This window comes from Gadus morhua, chromosome 3 (assembly GCF_902167405.1).
Source record: "Gadus morhua chromosome 3, gadMor3.0, whole genome shotgun sequence".
In the NCBI taxonomy this organism is placed as follows: domain Eukaryota; kingdom Metazoa; phylum Chordata; class Actinopteri; order Gadiformes; family Gadidae; genus Gadus; species Gadus morhua.
Window position 1 is genome coordinate 8768707 of NC_044050.1, and position 21147 is coordinate 8789853.

Consider the following 21147-nt stretch of genomic DNA (forward strand, 5'->3'; position numbering starts at 1 on the left):
CACACATCCGCCCATACACACATCCGCCAATACACACACACATCCCCCATACACACATATACCCATGCACACACATCCACCCACACACACATCCGCCCATACACACATCCACCCATACACACATCCCATGTACACACACTCCATACACACATATCTCCATACACACACACACATCCCCCATACATACACATACACCCATACACACACACATCCACGCATACACTTACATCCACCCATACACACGCATCCACCCATACACACAAATCCCTCATGCACACATCCCCCATACACACATTCACCAATGCATACACACAAACACCCATATGTAAATCAACCCATACACACAAGCAGCCACAGACACATCCATACATAAAAACACACACGCACGTCAACCATGCAAGGCCAAATGCTAATATATGGGGTGTAGCTCCGGGCAACCTGTCCGCACAGAGGATGGACTGAAGTGCTATTACTTCATCGCAGGACGTTTGTGTCCGCAGATCGACAAGTACCTGTACTCCATGCGCTTCTCGGATGAGACGGTGCGTGACATCATGACCCGCTTCCGGCGGGAGATGCAGAACGGGTTGGGCCGCGACACCAACGCCACCGCCACTGTCAAGATGCTGCCCACCTTTGTCAGGTCCATCCCCGACGGCTCAGGTACTGCCTGTGTGTGTGTGTGTGTGTGTGTGTTTGTGTGTGTGTGTGTGTGTGTGTGTGTGTGTGTGTGTGTGTGTGTGTGTGTGTGTGTGTGTGTCTGTGTCTGTGTCTGTGTCTGTGTTTGCATGAGTTCAAGTGTTAATGTGTGTGTTGATGTTCGTGTGTGTGTGTGTGTGTGTGTTTGCGTTTTGAAATGTGTGCATAAGTACAAGTGTTAAGTTTGAATGTGTTTGTTAATGATTGTGTGTGTTATTGTTTGTGTGTGTGTGTGCGTGCCTGTGTTAATGTGCTAATGTCTTTGATGCGTGCGTTTTGTGCGTTTGTTAATAATTGCGGAGCATTGACGGAACCAAAAGAAACCAGGAGAGGTTGCATAGAAAGTTTATACAATTGTTGAACAGATTCCTCCAGGCAGACAGTTGGGCCAGAAAAATGTCCTCTTATTGTAACAGTCAGCCTCAGGGGAAACCTAACAAAGGATAAAGAAGTCAAGAAATTTTAAAATGTTGTTGCATAAAAGTAGCAGAGTAACAACAGTATAGAACTACAAGTAGCTACCACCACACACCAGTACAGTACCATACTGAATAAGACTGAAAGGTGGATGCTGTCACACATGACACAAGAACAGCGTAGCAGTGTAAATAATAACAGTGTTCTGTGTTGTGTTTATACTGGGAGCACCTCAGGGCACGCTGCTCCACCCCCTCAAAACAAGCACACACATACACACACACAAACACACACCCCAAACACACACACACACACACACACACAAACCCCAGCTCTTTCTATATATCTGTCCAGCAGAATGTGCTGAGATACTGGAATCCAGCGAGGTGAAGCTTTTGGTGCCTGGGCCGTGGGTCTGGACTGGGTTGATAAAGGCTTTTGTCTGGTCCAGGGTGGGGGTTACGGACACACACACACACACACACCAGGCTCTGTGAGTATCTCTGGGGACACACAGGAGGGCCACACACACCACGTCACCATGCCCGGTGTTATGGTTTCAGTTAGTAAACACTACATAGTTTGTCCACAATGCCTGGGAATACACTGCATAAAGTTTCGAAAAAATAGCATAGTTAGTTGAAACTAGATTGTTACTAAACGTACAATAGATAGTTAACACTACTTAGCTGCTAAACTTACCCTTGTTAGTTTAAACTAGATTGTTACTTAACGTATAAAAGTTAGTCAACATAACTGGTTCATAACCGTACCCTAGTTAGTTAGCACTACGTAGTTGCTAAGCGTACCATAGTTAGTCAACATTACTTGTTCATAACCATACCATACTTAGTTAGCACTATAGTTCCTAAACATTGGATAGTTAGTTAATACCATGTAGTTGCTAAACGTGCCATAGTTAGTAGACACTAGGTAGATACTATATGTACCGTAGTTAGTATACACTAGGTCTATACTAACCGTACCATAATTAGTAGACACTAGGTAGTTACTAAACTTACCGTAGTGAGTTGACACTATGTAGATACTAAACGTACCATAGTAAGTTAACACTGTAGTTGGTAAAACTTGCCCTGAGATCAGAACAGAGAGCCAGTGCCTAGTCAGACCCAGACTCCTCATGATCACGACAGACATTGTCCTTCTCCTGGGGTTATAAATAGCCAAACAGTTTGTCAGGCATTAAGTGAAGGTTACAGAGGGTAGGGGTTAAAGAGGACGGAGAAGAGGTTCCACAGGGGGGATCGGTTGCCAAGGTCAGAGGGGAGGCCAAGGTGAAGCTAAACTATACAGGCATTATGTAAACACAACAGTCCTGACCATCTGTCTTTAGGAAAGAATAGGACACAGACGAGATTATTTGTATGGATAGGTCGAGGATTTTTAAAATAATACTTACAGAGGTCTAGCTTGTGTGCGCATGTATCTATACAGCGACTTTCCAAACTCTGTTACCAGAACAGATTTGACTATTTATTGAATTGAATGGTAATACTCCTTAGTTTAGCTGTATGCTGCCACCCTTACAGGGTGCTCGCTGCTGTAGGATTTAAAGCATGACCTACAGATGTAAGATAAAGCTTACCACAGTATACCAACATTTGACAACAGGGAGCACTGTACAATCCCCCATTATATTAACCCATTATGTAGGTACATGCAATACTGAGCAGAACCAAAGCAGGTGGAGGCTGGGGTGGAGATGGAGGAAATGTCCAGCTCAGTACGCTTAACTTGGCAGAGAGAGTGTGTGTCAGATGGAAGGTCTTTAATTGAGCACCTACCAGTGTACGTGCGTTTGTGGGGTCACACATGGCAGCTGATAGGAGGCAAATGAATAGGGTGTCCCAACAGAAACTACCACTACTCCCATTGTGTCATTGATTGCATGCTTTGATGCTTCTAAGTTACTTCGGAAAAAGTGTCTCCTTAATGACATTCTTAACATTAACCCATCTCCTTAAATGTTAATGTTAAAAAAGTAGACGTATACACAAAGTTACTTTGGAAAGTAAGCATTAAGTTTCCTTGATAATCGAGGTTAAGACCAACCCCTTGGGGATGGAGCAACATTACAAGCTATTTACAGTCAACATCCAACCGGGCGGAAACAGACCCCAGATAACATTCGGCCAGTGTGCATGTTCCACAATGTTATTCAACCTCAGACGTCCTCTAACATTGTGGTCCTGGGTCTGCAGTGTGCTGAATGAAACAAGCCACGTAGTTTAGTTCAAACCGTCAAGCAACAGTGTCCCTGCTTCGTTATCACGGATATCAGGCAAGAGTCGATACAGACAAGAGTGACACTACTGTACATACTGACCAGTGTCTATTAATAACAGCGGTGTGTTGGTGAGGGTTGCAAAAGGCCAATCAGGGACACCTCTATAGGTCAGCGTCCAGTCTCCACTCATTCCAGACATGTCATGGGAATAAATAATGTGGTGTAGCTGCAGCGCTCAAGGACCGACACACTTACTAAATGGAGAACATTGTTTCATGAGAGGGGATGAGATAAGCATATCAGCAGACAGATGGGAAACAGTCTGTTCCCAGCCAGCTAGCTCCTCATAAGGGTTGTTAGCTTGTTGATAACTAGTCATCATTAGTCATTGCTAGCTATGTCATAATTAGCGTCACTAGCTAGTCATCATTAGTCATCGGTAGCTATGTCATCATTAGCGTCATTTAACTATGTCTTGATTAGCATTGTTAGCTATATCATTATTAGCATCACTAGCTATGTCATCATAAGCAAAAAGTTACTCAGTAATATAAGATATACATGGTAGTAGTACCAATTATTATTTTCCAATATTAGATACAATATCAAAAGCTCCCATTCAGTACTTCTATAAAAGCTTAGCAGTGTATATTGAGAAAAACTCAAATATCTCAGTGGGGTCATTCATTTAAGCATAGTTATCACTAGTCAGCTTACTTTCAGTCACATGGTAAATTCATGGCCGACTTTATCCGTTTGTCAGTGTGTTCACCCGGCTGTATAGATAGCAAGCATGCAGCCTCAATACTTGAAATTGCTGCAGGCTATGGTTAACCACCATGGGCCTGTCCTTCCTGTGCTCTCTGAGTGCTGCACGTTAGCATCAACTGTTACAGTCTGATTTGTATTCTCTGGAGCAAGGGTCTCTAATGGATCGCTAACACTGAGCACATCCGCTAGTGATGTCACGCAATCATTTGCGGGACATTAATTTTTTCTCCTTTATTTTACCAGGAGTAATCCCATTGAGATTCAGAATCTCTTTTACAAGGGAGTCGTGGCCAAGACAGCATTATATAGTTCCATATAAAATATACATGAAAAGAAAAGACAACATGAAACAATAGGCAATTTAACATCATCTCAACATGATCACCAGCAATGTTCAATATTAGCACATGTGCATTTAGTACTCAAATAGTCCTTTATCCTAATTTTAAACTGTCATTTTTGGAATGAAGTCTAATTTAAGATGACTCTGCAGTTTATACCATGATGTTGGTGCAAAAACATTAAAGGCACTCTCACGAAGACAGTTCGGGATCGGGGTTTGTCACACATGATTTTCCCATAAGATCGAAGATTGCAATTCCTGGGTGTGACGTTAGGAGTCAGGAGAGAACATAGCGGCAGTTCACCTGATGATGCCTTATAAAGAAAAATCGACCAATGCTCCAACCTACGATTGTGCAAAGAAGGCCAACCAACACGTTCATACAAGCTACAGTGACGAGTACGAAAACAAGAATTAGTTACAAATCATAGTGCTGCATGGCATACTGAATCCAGCATTTTCAGAGAAGATTCATTGGCATGCATGTATGAAATATCACCATAATCCAGTTTTGACAGAAATGTTGCTTGGATAAGGTTTTTTCCTCACACTAAAAGGGAAACAGCTTTTGTTTCTATAATAAAAACCCAACTTTACTCTAGGTTTCTTTGTTAGACAGTCAATGTGATGTTTGAAGGACAAATATTCTTTGAAGAAAAAAACAAGATATTTGTAGACTGGCACTCGTTCAATTACTCTCTTATCTAGTGTAGCAATCGGACAAAAATGGTCAGTGTTCCTTGATTTTGAGAAGCACATAATTTTAGTTTTGTCAGAGTTTAGTCTCAATTTCTGGAGATTCTCCTGAATACTTTTAAAAGCAGATTGCAGTTCTTCTTTGGCACTTGCTAAGGATGAGGCAGAGCAATACAATGACACTTTGGATTACATGTGTGTAAATTGATTCTTTTGTTTGATAAAATACATAAAATAGAAACCCATAGTTGTAAGTACGGAGCACATCAGGGTAGCTGTGGCGCTGACCGCGTTAAAGACTGATGGATCTCTTGAGCTGGTTCAAGAGGTGTTTGGTGTAAACAACGTACCTGTTGTTTACCATCATGGGCAAGGAGACAGTGTGTGTGTGTGTGTGTGTGTGTGTGTGTGTGTGTGTGTGTGTGTCTGTTGTGTATGGCACGTTGGCCTAGGTTGTCTTCTGGCCTGTCTGTGTCATCTCTATTGTTTTGTGTTGTTTCTGTGTTATACTTCTACTGTTGAACGTTGTGTTGTGTATTATCTTGCATCGTGTTGTCCCTAACAACTCCCCCACCCACAGAGAAGGGGGACTTCCTGGCCCTAGACCTAGGGGGGTCCAACTTCCGGATTCTGCGGGTCAAGGTGACCCGGGACAAGAAGCAGCCGGTTCAGATGGAAAGCCAGGTGTACGAGACGCCCGACGACATCATCCACGGCAGCAGCACACGGGTAAACAGTTTCCTATAGAGCAGGAGGAGGATGAGGTGTATTATGGGATGTTCCACAGTCATTGAAAATATGAAGGTTAAAATAACGTTTTGGTCTTAGCCAAAGAGAACTTCTGTATAACTTCTAACATCGATACTCCTGTATAAACATTCATTAATAAAATGATCTAAGGTTAATACAAAACAACGAAATAAACTGAAACTCAGGTTCGTTGAACTCATAATTGAGGGGCAGAGCTCAGCTGATGTCATGTGACCTGTAGTCCCTGCCCACAAACAGTCATACACACGGTCTCCTGCCAGACCCAGGTCTGGTCTGTTATTTTCTAATGAAAGGGTACATAGTGTTGTTGCCAGTTTTGAGCAGGAGTGTTTGGGTTCAAACCGACGGGTCGGTCGGTGCTGTTCAGAATAACAAGAGAGACTTAGACGCTTTAATGAGCCCCTCTCAGCCCAGCGAACAGCTGCCTGGCGGGCCGTAACTTGATACCGAAACACACACACAGCCCGAGACGCCACAGTGGCGATCACAAGGCGGCCCCAAGACATACACTGGTTAACCCACCGCCAGACAGCTGGCCTCCGGAGTAACGCGAGCCTCCGACACAATAGCCGTCGGAGCCATTAGAACGAAAGTCGTATAATTCGAGTCCAAGCATGGAAAAGAGCATTAGATCAAACGGTTGTTGTAACTGTAACTCTCTGATTGTCTGTCAGGAAAAGCACGTTGTAAATCGAATGGAGCATTGTCACTAATGTAATGGCTATGTGGGGTAGCTGTTTGACCATGTTGCCGACTGCCTGGGGGACTTCATGGAGAAGCAAAACATCAAGGACAAGAACCTTCCAGTTGGCTTCACCTTCTCCTTCCCCTGTGCCCAGACCAAACTGAACGAGGTACGGGCCCCCCAGCTGCCACACACCTGCTCTGTGACAGTGACTTAGGAAACACACCATGACACATGTGGTTCCGCAACTACAGCTTTAGCTTTTAGAAATTATCGAGCTTGCTAGGTATTTGTGTTTGCCTCCAAACACATTTTTTTCATAACATGTTCCGGTATTATCAATGACCCAGTGAGCTACACCTAATCTATGCACACTGATCCATATATCTGTTCAGTGTTCACAGTCACAGATCACTGTATGCTTATAATCATTAGGCGCTCTGTTTGATTATATACATGACCTGTATATTGTTCAGACATTTTTTGGAGTTGTCTCAACTCCAAATGTGAGCATCCCTGAAATAAAGATAATGTTGTGAAGTCTGTGAAGACGTGCGTCTCTTCTAACCGATAATATGATTATGCCTTGTGGCGAGTCCTTCCACCAATGAGAATGAAGTCCTCACGGATCAATAAAAATCGTATCCCAGTCATGTGACGTGTCTAATGAAACCAGGGCTGTTTTTTTCATTAGACATCAAATCACAAGAGAAAGCACAAAAAGAACCTTCAAATTAAGACAATGTTTGCAATGTGTACCTTCATATACAGATGTTTCGATTCCTTAATCTAAGATTAAGGATCGTCATCAATGTCAATCTCCTGTTATTACTGGGTTCAAGGGGGGAACATACTCGGGAATCACGTTTATAATTCCCTGACGCACACCCATCTCACACTGCTCGCACCTTGTGTACAATTTGAAATTTAAAGCAGCAGAGGAATCACTGACGTCAGTCACTACCGACCGCCGGATACATTGTGGACCCAGTCTCCGTGTGGGGGAGTGCACAGCAGTATTAATTACAGAATTCATTCACAGGGTATTTATAGGGAGTTCCTCATTATGCTAACAACCCAATGCTGCGAAGCCCCCTTGATTAAGATGCCCCTCCCCCTTGCCTGCCTCCAACGCCTGGCCACGCCTCCCCCTGGCATCACACCAACGCTCCCCGGTCTGGAAACCATGTTTGACGATCACCTCCAGCTGATGTCTATGTTGTCTGTGGGGTGTTGGACCAGACTGCAGGCAGAATAAGCTTGGTTCAACTGCAGCAGTCCTAACTCCTCCTGCTCTCCCCAGGCCGTCCTCGTCACCTGGACCAAGAAGTTCAAGGTGAGCGGGGTGGAGGGCATGGACGTGGTGAAGCTCCTCAACAAAGCCATCAAGAAACGAGGGGTGAGTTGAGGGGCGTGGATCATGTCTCCCTGATCTCTCTCATGTATCACAACTACAAACAGCATTATAGTTATTGTATCGACGAAAACTTGAATACCACTAGTTGGTTCTCTTTGGATGTTACCTGAAGCCTCTTTCTAATTCCTCAGGACTACGAGGCGGACATCATGGCGGTGGTCAACGACACCACGGGCACCATGATGACCTGCGGGTTCGACGACCAGCGATGTGAAGTGGGCATAATCATAGGTACTAACTAACCTTTACTACCTAGTGGAAGTCATCGTAGGTACTAACTAACCTTTACTACCTAGTGGGCGTCATCATAGGTACTAACTTACCTTTACTACCTAGTGGAAGTCATCATAGGTAATGTCTAACCTTTATTACCAAGTGAGCATCATCATAGGTACTAACTAAAGTTTACTACCTAGTGAGCATCATCATAGGTACTAACTAACCTTTACTACCTAGTGAGCATTGTCATAGGTACTAACTAAACTTCCCCACCTAGTGGGCGCGTTCTATACAGAGGAACAATTTGCTCTGAGGGCTGTTCCTCATGGAGACCCTGCCTGGTTCTATAAGGTGTTTCTCTGTGTGTTTCAGGCACAGGAACCAACGCCTGCTACATGGAGGAGCTGCGCCACATGGACCTGGTGGAGGGAGACGAGGGCCGCATGTGCATCAACACCGAGTGGGGCGCGTTCGGGGACGACGGCTCCCTGGAGGACATCCGCACAGAGTTCGACCGCGAGATCGACCGCGGCTCCTTAAACCCCGGGAAGCAGCTGTAAGACCCTGAGCTGGAGGTCCTCCTCCCATTAGCTCGGTCCCCTGTGGAACGTTTCAGCTCTGTCTGCCAGAGGAACATAGGGCAATCTGGCAACGTTTTTTAACAAAATCCCTAAACATCAATGTTTTATCTAAAAACATTTAGTTTGCACAGAAGCGCTATAAACATGAAGTTTAAGTGATTGATTTACCCAACAATTCTGCATGCTGTGGCTCAAGCCTCCAAACTTCACATTGTCACATCTCCGTCCAGGTTCGAGAAGATGGCCAGCGGGATGTACATGGGGGAGCTGGTGCGTCTCATCCTGGTGAAGATGGCCAAGGAGAGCCTGCTGTTCGAGGGCCGCATCACCCCGGAGCTCCTGACCAAAGGCACCATCGAGACCAAGCACGTCTCAGCCATCGAGAAGTGAGTGACAGATGGGCCGCTCAGCACTCTGAAAAACTTCACCAAGCGAAAACAATCTTATGGTAGTGTGCGTTTAGCCGGGGAAAATGTTCAACGTTTATGGGGTAAGATTTGTTTGATGTTAGTATCGAAAGTTTGACCACTACAAGTGTCATTGAAAACTACGTCCCAAGACTACACACAACATTTACTTCACGTGGGATTTAATTAAACAAAACCATGAACCTGTACTGTTTCACCAATCTGAAAGTGGAAGTAAAACTCCCAAACATCATTCCTACCCTCTGAGAATAGCACAGTTCACCACCGAGACTTTCTAACTCTTCCCACCCCTCTCTGACGACTGGTTTCAGGAGCAAGGAGGGTCTGAAGAAGTGCATGGAGATCCTGACCCGGCTGGGCGTGGAGCCCTCAGACGAGGACTGCCTGGCCGTGCAGCACGTGTGCACCATCGTGTCCTTCCGCTCGGCCAACCTGGTGGCCGCGACCCTGGGGGGCATCCTGCTCAGGCTCAAAGAGAACAGGGGGGGGATGCGCCTCCGGACCACTGTGGGCATTGACGGATCCCTCTACAAGATGCACCCCCAGTGAGTACCCCAGGACTGCAGATAGTTATCCGGACAAATGTACTAATTGTATGTTTGTACACTTTGGATAAAAGCGTCTGCTAAATGCCCTGAATGTAAATGTAAATGTAGGTAGTGATGAGATACAGCTCAGGCTGAAGTACGTTATTAATCCAGAAAACAGTTGTTTCATAAAGGGCTGAGTGTTGAAGACTGAGTAATGCTGAAATTTAAGCTAAATGTCAATGAAACTGATACGATATTATTACAATTACTAGTCGTATTACTACAATTTAGTCATTTGAAACCAATTTAAGCCTAAATCCCTTCTGGATTGATTGCCCACAGTCTGATCCATGAGACATGTCAACACAGGCCCCTCTCCTGTTTCAAAGGTTCATGCGCCGCATCTCCTTGAGGAAACCCCCATGAAACCCAAAGTCTCTCTCCCTCTCTCTCCTCATCCTCTGGATAGATACGCCCGGCGTCTCCACAAGACGGTGCGGCGCTTGGTGCCCGAGACGGACGTGCGCTTCCTGCTCTCGGAGAGCGGGAGTGCGAAGGGCGCGGCCATGGTGACGGCGGTGGCCTACCGCCTGAGCGACCAGGCCCGGCAGATCCAGCAGACGCTGGCCGAGTTCAGGCTGACCAAGGCCCAGCTGCTGGAGGTGAAGAAGCGCATGCGGACGGAGATCGAGAGAGGCCTGAAGAAGGAGAGCAACGAGGAGGCCACGGTAAAGATGCTGCCCACCTTCGTCAGGAGCACGCCGGACGGGACAGGTGAGGGCCCCTGACACTACCTCCTTTCATCTTTTCTTATCTTAGTTACTGTGATGGGATGAGAATTGGAATGAGATTATGTGCCACTAGGTTTAGCAGCAGAATCACAAAATTCGGTTAACCCTTTGCTCTAAAAGTACAACACAGAACAGTATGAAATATAAATATACTGTTAGGTATACAGTATAAAGGTAGAATTTACAAATGTCCAAAAAATAAAAAAGAATATACAATAACAATTTAAGAGAGGGAAGAAATGGTGCAATGTCAGTAGTCAGAGATTAAGATTTACATATTACTATAGTGCAAGGCAGAAATAATATCTAGAACAACTTTGACAAGGAGAATGAAGAAGAAGAGCCCTATGATTTCTATTTTTTTTTTACATAAATTACGATCATAAGCTGCTGATTTCGTTCCGGAGACTGAGCTGGATAGCCAGTTGATTGCTCTGTAGCACTATAATCAGGGTTTCTTACTAGTATTAAGTCATTTAGCTGATTATTTTATTCACAAACATGTCATCAAGGAGCAGGTAGGGGTTTGGACATCTTGCTCAAGGATGCCTACTGGTAGACCATGCGGATCAAAACCCTGTACAGTTGGCTGGGAGTCAAACACGCTAACCACCTCGACTATTTTGCAACCAGAGCTCTCTCTCTTAAAAGATCTTCTCTCCATGTTCCAGAAAATGGAGATTTCCTGGCTCTGGACCTTGGAGGGACCAACTTCCGCGTTCTGCTGGTGAAGATCCGCAGTGGGAAGAGGAGAACGGTGGAGATGCACAACAAGATCTACGCAATTCCTATAGAAGTCATGCAGGGCACTGGAGAAGAGGTAGCATCACTTGGCATCGATACCATCTAGATACACTTAGGTCCGAGTAGTCAGACGGATTGATGAGACACACTTTCCATTGGCACTTTCTGCTGTATATATATTTTTATTTTATAGGTCTATAATATAGTATAGTGCTTTCAACAGCTTGATTCTTTATTATTCGATCTTTCCTATAACTATATAAGGTAATGAAATGCACCGCAGTGAGGTTAGTTTGACGATATTCTATTGCGAAACATAATAGCCTGTTGAAATTGGATACATTTAGGTCAGATTAGACTTGTTGTAAAGACTATTTGACAATATTTCACACTATTAGATCACTGATATGGATTTTCAAAGTGGTTTTGTCCTTATATGAGGGACAACGTGAGGCACTCTGGGTAACATCTGCAATGTGTAAACGGGACTAATATGAAATAAATCGGTGCTCATTGAGCTATTGAGATGAGGAAGCAATATTGAATGTCAAACTAAATTCATCATCGCAGATATCATTGTGTGTCGGTGTCTGTCTGAAACAACCCAAATATATTGAATGTTTCCTGAACTAATCAATTCGATTTTATGGTAGGCTATTATACTAACTCAATAGTCAATAAAAGTGTCAGTGTTGGTGTGTCATCCACACTAGTTAAAGACACGCCTCGTAGCGTGAAGACAGTATAGTGTAGCGGAAAAACGCCATTAGTGTTATTTGTTCATCAAGTTAAAAATAAAAAGTATGTTTGGCGAAATCCCACAAAGTAATATGCATAATACACCAAGTATCCAGCTCAGTTGGAATTCCACTTTACTTACAAAACTGTGATTATTATGGTGTGGATTAGTTTGTGTATACATGAGAAGACGGACGATCGTATGGATGATTTGAATGGAAAGCTGCATGGACAGATGGCTTCATAGGAATGGTACCTCTATGGCTGGTCGTTCAGCCCCAGGGTTGGTACCAGTCCACACAGTACCGCCAGCTTTTTCGATGAGTGTCACTCACATGTAGTCCTCAACTGTACTAAATTCAAGATTCTTGGTTGGCAGCTTTTCGACCACATCGTGTTCTGCATTTCCGACTTCTTGGACTACATGGGCATGAAGAGCGCCCGTCTGCCCCTCGGGTTCACCTTCTCCTTCCCCTGCCACCAGACCAGTCTGGACGCAGTGAGTACCCCTTCAGATCACACCGTGACATCTGTTAGCCGTAACCCGCCTGGAGGCTAGCTTGGTTGTAACCGGGGGCAACTGAAAGCGGAATTCCACATTCAGTTCTCCCACCCAGCCAGCGTTTAGAACCCAGGTGATCGCTAGGTGAACAGGGCCCAAAGCACTAGCCCCGTTGTCTTTCCCCAGGGAAGGCTGGTGAACTGGACTAAAGGTTTCAAAGCCACCGACTGTGAGGGTGAAGACGTGGTGGAGCTTCTGCGCGAGGGAATCAAAAGGAAAGAGGTAAGCTGGACACTATACTCTGTCTGGCAGCACAAAGTACTGACCAACTACCAAGTGACCAGAGGAACTGCAACACCCTACAAGACCAACAACCTATAGTATATACCTCTAAACCAAACGACCTCGATTTACCAACCCCAAGTACATAGGATGACAAACCCTAACTTCATAGGACTACAAAGACCTCCTTGACTACCAACATCCACCCCCTAGACTACCAACATCCACCCCCTAAACTACCAACATCCACCCCCTAGACTACCAACATCCACCCCCTAGACTACCAACATCCACCCCCTAGACTACCAACATCCACCCCCTAGACTACCAACATCCACCCCCTAAACTACCAACATCCACCCCCTAAACTACCAACATCCACCCCCTAGACTACCAACATCCACCCCCTAGACTACCAACATCCACCCCCTAGATTACAAACTTCCTCCCACTAGACTACCAACATCCACCCCCTAAACTACCAACATCCACCCCCTAGATTACAAACTTCCTCCCCCTAGACTACCAACATCCACCCCCTAAACTACCAACATCCTCCCCCTAGACTACCAACATCCACCCCCTAAACTACCAACATCCACCCCCTAGATTACCAACATCCACCCCCTAAACTACCAACATCCACCCCCTAAACTACCAACATCTACCCCCTTGACTACCAACATCCACCCCCTAAACTACCAACATCCACCCCCTAGATTACAAACTTCCTCCCCTTGACTATTAACATCAACCCCCTTGACTACCAACATCAACCCCCTTGACTACCAACATCCACCCCCTAAACTACCAACATCCACCCCCTAGATTACAAACTTCCTCCCCTTGACTATTAACATCAACCCCCTTGACTACCAACATCAACCCCCTTGACTACCAACATCCACCATCTAGACTACCATCATCAATAGGTAATATTGATTACTTATGGATCTATTTGTATGGGTCATCATAGCTCAATCATCAGGTTTGAATAGGTAATCATGCTTTAGTCTAGATAGGTGATTGTGTTTGATGTCTAAAGAGGTGACCAGGTCCATTCTTTAGATATCATTTTTCAGTATGCCTCTTTCAACTTTTTTAGATGGAGGATCCTGTAAGTATTATCTGAATTTGAATTAATGACCTTCAGGTATGGAAAGAAGTGTGTTGATTGCTGTAATAGCATGTAAAGAAAAATAAAGAAGATATGTTTGAGAGGCTCTTCAGAGGCATGGGGTTGTTGTGTATGCCTTTTATAGACTATAATCCGGTTAAAGTCTACAGGAGAAACTGCTGCTCATGAGTATGTTATTGTGGAATGTTAATCAGCAGGTGAAGCCAGAGATATGTATGTGAACTGCATTGTACTCCGAATGTCAAATGTGAAATATTTTCTTAACTTTCTACTTCACCACTTTAAGGGCTGCAGTCACCAGCTACAAACATGACTATTTATTAAATAATTATCTGGCAGTTTCCCAATCGGTTTCCTTGTCGCTAGGGACTTTTGACATCAGCATAATCCAAACAGCTGTTCTAAACAAGGGACCAACGTCTTTTACAACATAACAGCCATGTAAATATGAAAACTTACAAGCATAACACCCAGAGTTAACTAAATATTATATTTTATATATATATTTCTTTTTTATATATATATATTTTAACCTATGATGCCTCCTACATATTGTTTGCCTGCAACGTCAAAAATAATTACAGAATGACCCTTTACGAATAAATGACAACGAAACACTTGGAATGGTACTGACTTGACTATTAAAACAATGTACTCCATTAACCCCTCCGCTGCCTTCAAACTGGACCAATGACTAACAGCTACCACAATCGATTCACTCCAACAGATCCAATTGGTTGATTATTGAGCCTTCCTGCACATATAGCACCGTTCACAAGATCGCTCAGGGTGATTGCTAGAGTCAATGGTAAAGTGATTGATATAACAATTGGTTATGCGATTGACAAGTCCTTGGTAAAGTGATTGGTAACGAGAAAGATGAGAGACGAGAGAAAGGGATTGATATGAGAATGGTGAAGTGATGGTAAAGTAATTGATAAAGTGACTGGTTTCAGCATCTCTACAGTGAACTACGGTTTTAACAAGCTCCGTCCAGCCTGGCCTAGGACTAAGTCATCCCTGTGGTGTTTCTCCATGTAGGAGTTTGAGCTGGACGTTGTTGCCATAGTGAACGACACCGTGGGAACCATGATGACCTGTGCCTACGAAGAACCCACCTGTGAGGTGGGGCTCATCGCAGGTACTACAGCACTACACCGACCACCAAACGACCTCAAGCGTAGCTTATCACAGCACACAGAAAGCACCCTAGTGGTAGGTTCATTCTGACATTAAAGGAAAACCTTGGGATTTTTTAAGTTAAGCCATTTAATAACAGCAAGACCTCGACCCTAGGCCCCTAATAGCCTCCACTGAGTTACCATACGACAACCAGCCTACCTCCTCCCCAACTCAAAATCAACTTGAGTCAACTAGTTAGTCTTTTGTAGGAATGAGAAAAAAAAGCTGGCTTGATCCCCAACGTCAATGCAAGACTTATTTCGAGGTCATGTCTACGAGTCGTCTGTCGTTGTGATCGCCATGAGGGTCGGTAGTGACCGACGCCCGGGTGCGCTGTCCCCAGGGACCGGCAGCAACGCGTGCTACATGGAGGAGATGAAGAACATTGAGTCTGTGGAGGGCAACGAGGGCCGCATGTGTGTCAACATGGAGTGGGGCGCGTTCGGGGACAACGGCTGTCTGGACGACATCCGGACGCAGTACGACCGTGCCGTCGACGAGAACTCACTCAACGAGGGCAAGCAGAGGTGAGACGCCATGTTGAATAAGTAACCAATATCTCAGACTAATTTAGAGACTGAGCATGAAGATGTTGAGTTATATCAGTTGGTACTCATAAAGGGATTACTGTTCCCTCTTTGGTTCTTTACAGGTTTCAAATAACTAGGCAGACGATGTCAATGTCTGACGATGTCAAAGAGGGATCCCTTGTTCTGTGTTCCTTCTCAGGGTGTTTTCATGCGGAGGGCTAGGGGTTAGGGGATGTCATATAATGCAGGGCCTTCGAAGCTCTTTGAGACTGTTACTGTGATTCAGGGCTATTCACATACAATGGTCTTGAGCTGAGGATGAACAGATGGAGGTTCTGTCCCCTGCCGTCAGGTATGAGAAGATGTGCAGCGGCATGTACCTGGGGGAGATCGTCAGGAACATCCTCATCGACCTCACCAGGAGAGGCTTCCTCTTCCGGGGCCAGATCTCCGAGACGTTGAAGACCCGTGGGATCTTCGAGACCAAGTTCCTGTCCCAGATCGAGAGGTAAGGCCATGCCCACGCTGCTCTGGGGACAGACAGCACTTATCTCAGAAGGAGCTCTGTAACTGTAACACTCACATCTATTAATGCTATGATTACTATATATTTATATCAGCATTGCAATGTTAATGACCTACACAGTTTGAATAGAACGAACAAGGGGAAGAAAGTCCACCAGGATAGTGGTCAGGGGTCAAAAGGTACTGGGTTCAATCCCTATTTTCACAGTCTACCTGTAGGCGTTCCTTGAGAAAGATGTCCAAGCACTTCCTGCTCCTTAATGACGTGTAACTAAATACGAATTTAGTATTATGGTGTGGTGTTGTTAGTAATACAGTATTGTGTGGTGTTGTTACCTCCCTGTGGTGGAAACAAGGGAGACAATACAACCAAAGACATTGAATGAGTCATTCTTGGTAAAGAGATTTTAATCGTAATTACTTTTTACCTGGTTAATTAAAGGATATTGATTAAAGTAAAAGGTTTATTCCAAATCTTTCAAATCATAAGACACATAACAAGGGTTTATCAAAATAGGTCAGAGAGGACGGAACAATTGTGGTACTGCCAAAAGAAAGAAATCTTGGGAAAACAAGGCCTGGCTCTCTACTAGCACTAAGCACTTTGAGATTCTTGAATATAAAGTGCATTATAAATACAATTTATTATTATTATTATTATTATTACTATATCTTAAAATAAATGCAACAGAAAGGCCTACCTGGCTTATCTTTAAATACACCTTACCTAAACGATTACATGGGTGGCACCAACCAAAATAACTAGTAACTATAGAAACAATGGTTTAACCCTGCGTGTGTATGTAGAGGGTACCCCCAACTTACGAATGGTTCCCCTCCTCCCCTCACATAACTTGTACCTAAGTACTGTGGGATTTCTAAGAGTGCAACAGCTAAGGGTAACAGCCAAGTACAAAACAAGGAAGACCTAGCAACGGCCGACTGGCAAGGTTAAATGCCAGTTCCCAGTCTGAGGCAACCAATAGCAGCAGGATCAGACTGCACAGGGGAACTCCAATCAATCAATAGGTCAATAGATCGAGGAGTAAACAGGAGAGGGAGAGAAAGAAAGCAAGGAGGGAAGAACAAACCACCACATTGCCCCCGACGGCACGTAACAGGTGTTGATGGTAGTCTTGAGGTGTCGTGTTAATTGTAGTCTTGAGGTGTCGTGTTAACGGTAGTATTTTGTAGTGTCAATGGAAGTATCGTGGTGTTGTGATAATGGTAGTACCGGTAGTGTTAATTTTTGTATTGTGGTGTAGTGGTCATGGTGGTATTGAGGTGTAGTGTTAATGGTAGTTTTGTGTAGTGTTAATGTTAGTATTGTGGTGTAGTGTTAATGGTAGTTTTGTGTAGTGATTATGGTAGTATTATGTGGTGTAGTGGTCATGGTAGTATTGTGTAGTGATTATGGTAGTATTATGGTTTAGAGTTGATGGTAGTATTGTGGGGTAGTTTTAATGGTAGTATTGTAGTGCAGTGTTAATGGTAGTATTGTGTAGTGTTAATGGTAGTATTGTGGTTTAGAGTTAATCATAGTATTGTGGTATAATGTTAATCTTAGTAGTGGTGCTGACGTGTTAATAGTATTATTGTGATGAGGTAGTAGTATTTTGGTGTAGCATTAATTCTAGTATTGTGGTGTAGAAAATTGTGGACAAGGACGGTTTTAGGAGGTCTGGGGGTCTATAGGTTTAAGGACTTTAAAGAGCCAAGAAGCCACTGTCACAGATGGAATTCAAACATGAAGGGGATTCAAATAATCCGCTTTTGGCTGAGGGTTTGAGGGATAGAGGGGGGCGCCTTATCCCCATGGTTACGACCCAGGCCAACTTTATGATACTTTTTAAGTACCGTCATTGTGTAACTGTTATGAGTGTTATAATCAAAGATGTTGTGTATGAAATGTGCAATAAACCGTGGCGTTATACTAAAGGTGTCTGGGAAGCCTCGTACGCAGATATTAAATACATCGCTGCTCAGACAGAGCTTCACCATCGACACACAACATAGCGTTATACAATAAGTGTCAAAAGTTCAACTTTCTGCTGCACAGACAGAGGTCCACATGTCCACACAAATTGCACAGAAAACGCAAAAAAATAGGATTTTATCCCTTTCTTCTCTAAAATGGGTACTCATTTCCGTAACAGTGATAAAATGTCATTGATTACCATGTTGAAGATCATATAAGACAAATGACCACGTTTAAAACAATAAAAGGGTTTTGGTTTCGCTGGCTCTTTAAAGACGACCTTAGCCTCCAGGAACAGCTGCCCAGTATCCAGTGACTGTCCTGGCTGACCCTCTCTCTCTCTCTCTATCTCTCCCTCACTCTCTCTCTCTCTATCTCCCCCCTCCCTACTCTCTCGCTTTCCATTCTTTTCTCTCACCCCCTCCCTCCCTCTTAAACCTCCCCCTCTCTCCTCACCTCTCTCTCCCCCTCCCTCCTTTCCTTCTCTGTCATTCTCTCTCACCAATATCCCCCCACTCTCTTCACCTCTCTCCCCCCACGTCCTCTCTCTCCTCCCGACTCTCCCCCTCCGTCACTCCAGTGACCGTCTGGCCCTGCTCCAGGTGAGGGCCATCCTGCAGGGTCTGGGTCTGGACAGCACCTGTGACGATAGTATCATCGTGAAGGAGGTGTGTGGGTCCGTGTCTCGCCGCGCCGCGCAGATCTGCGGAGCCGGCATGGCCGCCGTGGTGGACAAGATCCGGGAGAACCGCGGGCTGGACCACCTGGACATCACCGTGGGGGTGGACGGAACGCTCTACAAGCTCCACCCACAGTAAGAAAGAACCAATGGCTTGGTAGCTTCCTCCAATAGTGCCCACAAACAAACAGTCCACACATTTAGATTCTGTGTTAACAGGCCACTGTGCATGCTCGCGGGCTGAAGATCGGAGAGGTTTCTATGTACATTGATACAACTGGGACCTGAGCACTCAATTTGGACTCAGACGTGAATGCTTAGTCTGTGTTCCAATCATCAAGGGCAAACTCTTCCTACACCTACCCTCGCGACTTATTGAAATGTTCCTCCCAATTATCTCAATTATCTCACTGCCTTAAACGCAGCAACCATCTTTTCTCAGATATCTAACCCACAGCCTTAATTTTGCCATTCTTAAACCATCTATATAAAAGATGTTCGGTTAATATTGTTTTAATATAACTTTTTGCGTGCTAAATGAAGATATATATATTTTGAGTTTTGCATAGCCTTAATGTTACATAACTTGACTATGGTTCAGGAAGACGCTTTGCATCTTAAAGGTGAAAGGAGGTGGTTAACATGGGTACGATGCGTTGTTGGTCGGCCGTTTCTGATAGGTCGAATCTTTGTGCCAATTAGAAACCACCCCGCCTGGCAATCACCGTTGCTTGTTTGTGTTCAGGCTTGTGTCTGTTGCGATGGTATCGGGACTCACGCCTTACTTCCTGTTTCGCAGCTTCTCAAGGATCTTCCACCAGACAGTGAAGGACCTGGCCCCGAAGTGCGACGTCAACTTCCTGTTGTCGGAGGACGGGAGCGGGAAGGGGGCGGCCCTCATCACCGCCGTGGGCTGCCGTCAGCGGGAACAGGAAGCCCAGCAGCACTAAGTCTAGAAACAGCCACCATCACCCCGCCTCCCCCCTCAACCTCCACCCAGCTCCCTGCCTCCCCCCTCTCACCACCACCCACCCTGCCTCCCTCCTCTCACCATCACCCACCCTGCCTCCCTCCTCTCACCATCACCCTCCCTCCCTCCCTCCCTCCCTCCTCTCACCATCACCCTCCCTCCCTCCTCTCACCCTCCTTGTGTGCATGTGTCTCGCCTCCTCTATCTCTCTGTCTCTCTCTCTGTGTGTCTCTCCCTCACTGTCTCTCTTGCCCCTTTTCTCTCTCGCTTCCTGTCTGTATCCCTCTCCCCCCTCTGTCTCCATCAACTCCCCCATGGCAGCCGTGACTCTGACTCGGCCCCTTCAACTATGCCTCAGCCCTTTCCACAGGAGGAGCTATCCATGCATATAGGGCAGAATGATTGCTACTACAGATATCCAAATTAAAGCTTCATTTTTATTTATACTGCACCAGCCATTATTAGTTCAACCCTTGTACATTTTAATTTATCGCTTGTTGTTCATAGTATAAATCTAAACGTAGGTGTGCAATGTTTGTGTATTGACAATTTTATTTTTATATTGAGGACAAAATATATATATATATATATATAATTGTATTTATATAGCAAATGTCACTTTGAATCCCAGGGGACGTGAGGGTTTGCACCACGGATATGAAAGAGGAACAACAATTTGGTTCTCTTTACTTTTAACGCGATCAGTAGAGGGTGGTCTAGATTGAACACGGGGGGGGCGTCTTGTCTTGTGATCTGAGAACCTCAAAGTGGTTCCAGAAAGGGCTCACTGCATGGGGCAGAATACAGGGTCACGGCTGCAGGTCCATCCTCGTCTAATGTCCAACGCGCAGCTCAACTGCGTGCTAGCCCACTAACACATCCTCTGCTTCCATGTCCAAGCTTCTCAAATTATGTCTATGTTCTAGTCGCTGAATTCACGCTCATCCATTTTAGATGTGTTAACCACCAGGTCCTTGCATAATGGAACAATAAATGTTTTGGGGGCACCCCCTCCTGAGAAGACAGGGGATCCCAGCGTGTTTTGTATTTGTGTTTGTTGCAGAGCATTGGAGTGTCCTTTACTGTGAAATAACACGTATAGCTTTGACTGTCCACACTGCCCACCAGACTGCATGCCTTACATCACCTCTTCGATCAACACCCGTTCCTTTTAGTCGTTGTTGTTTATAACACCAGTATTGATTTGTGATCAAAACGTTGACTGAAGTGAATTCATTAAAACAATATTTTGTTGTGACGTCAATCTTGTGGATTTTTTTTTG

General features: G+C 44.8%; 1 protein-coding gene across 3 annotated transcripts in view; it reads left to right on the plus strand.

Annotated features, from left to right (window-relative positions):
- LOC115540429 (hexokinase-1) overlaps window positions 1-21128 on the plus strand; it is a 23526-nt gene extending 2398 nt beyond the window's left edge. The window contains exons 2-19 of one of the 3 annotated variants that reach the window (XM_030351713.1): window positions 501-663; window positions 5755-5903; window positions 6680-6799; window positions 7934-8029; window positions 8179-8278; window positions 8639-8822; window positions 9078-9233; window positions 9587-9820; window positions 10275-10579; window positions 11268-11416; window positions 12458-12577; window positions 12767-12862; window positions 13968-13979; window positions 15042-15141; window positions 15526-15709; window positions 16065-16220; window positions 18796-19029; window positions 19694-21128. In XM_030351713.1, coding sequence (XP_030207573.1) covers window positions 501-663; window positions 5755-5903; window positions 6680-6799; window positions 7934-8029; window positions 8179-8278; window positions 8639-8822; window positions 9078-9233; window positions 9587-9820; window positions 10275-10579; window positions 11268-11416; window positions 12458-12577; window positions 12767-12862; window positions 13968-13979; window positions 15042-15141; window positions 15526-15709; window positions 16065-16220; window positions 18796-19029; window positions 19694-19844 — 2709 coding nt within the window. In that variant the 3' untranslated portion in view covers window positions 19845-21128. Of the gene's footprint in view, window positions 1-500; window positions 664-5754; window positions 5904-6679; window positions 6800-7933; window positions 8030-8178; window positions 8279-8386; window positions 8439-8638; window positions 8823-9077; window positions 9234-9586; window positions 9821-10274; window positions 10580-11267; window positions 11417-12457; window positions 12578-12766; window positions 12863-13967; window positions 13980-15041; window positions 15142-15525; window positions 15710-16064; window positions 16221-18795; window positions 19030-19693 lie in introns of those variants that run through there. The other 2 variants (XM_030351714.1, XM_030351715.1) reach the window with 2 other exon arrangements.
- Window positions 21129-21147: the final 19 nt, after the last annotated feature.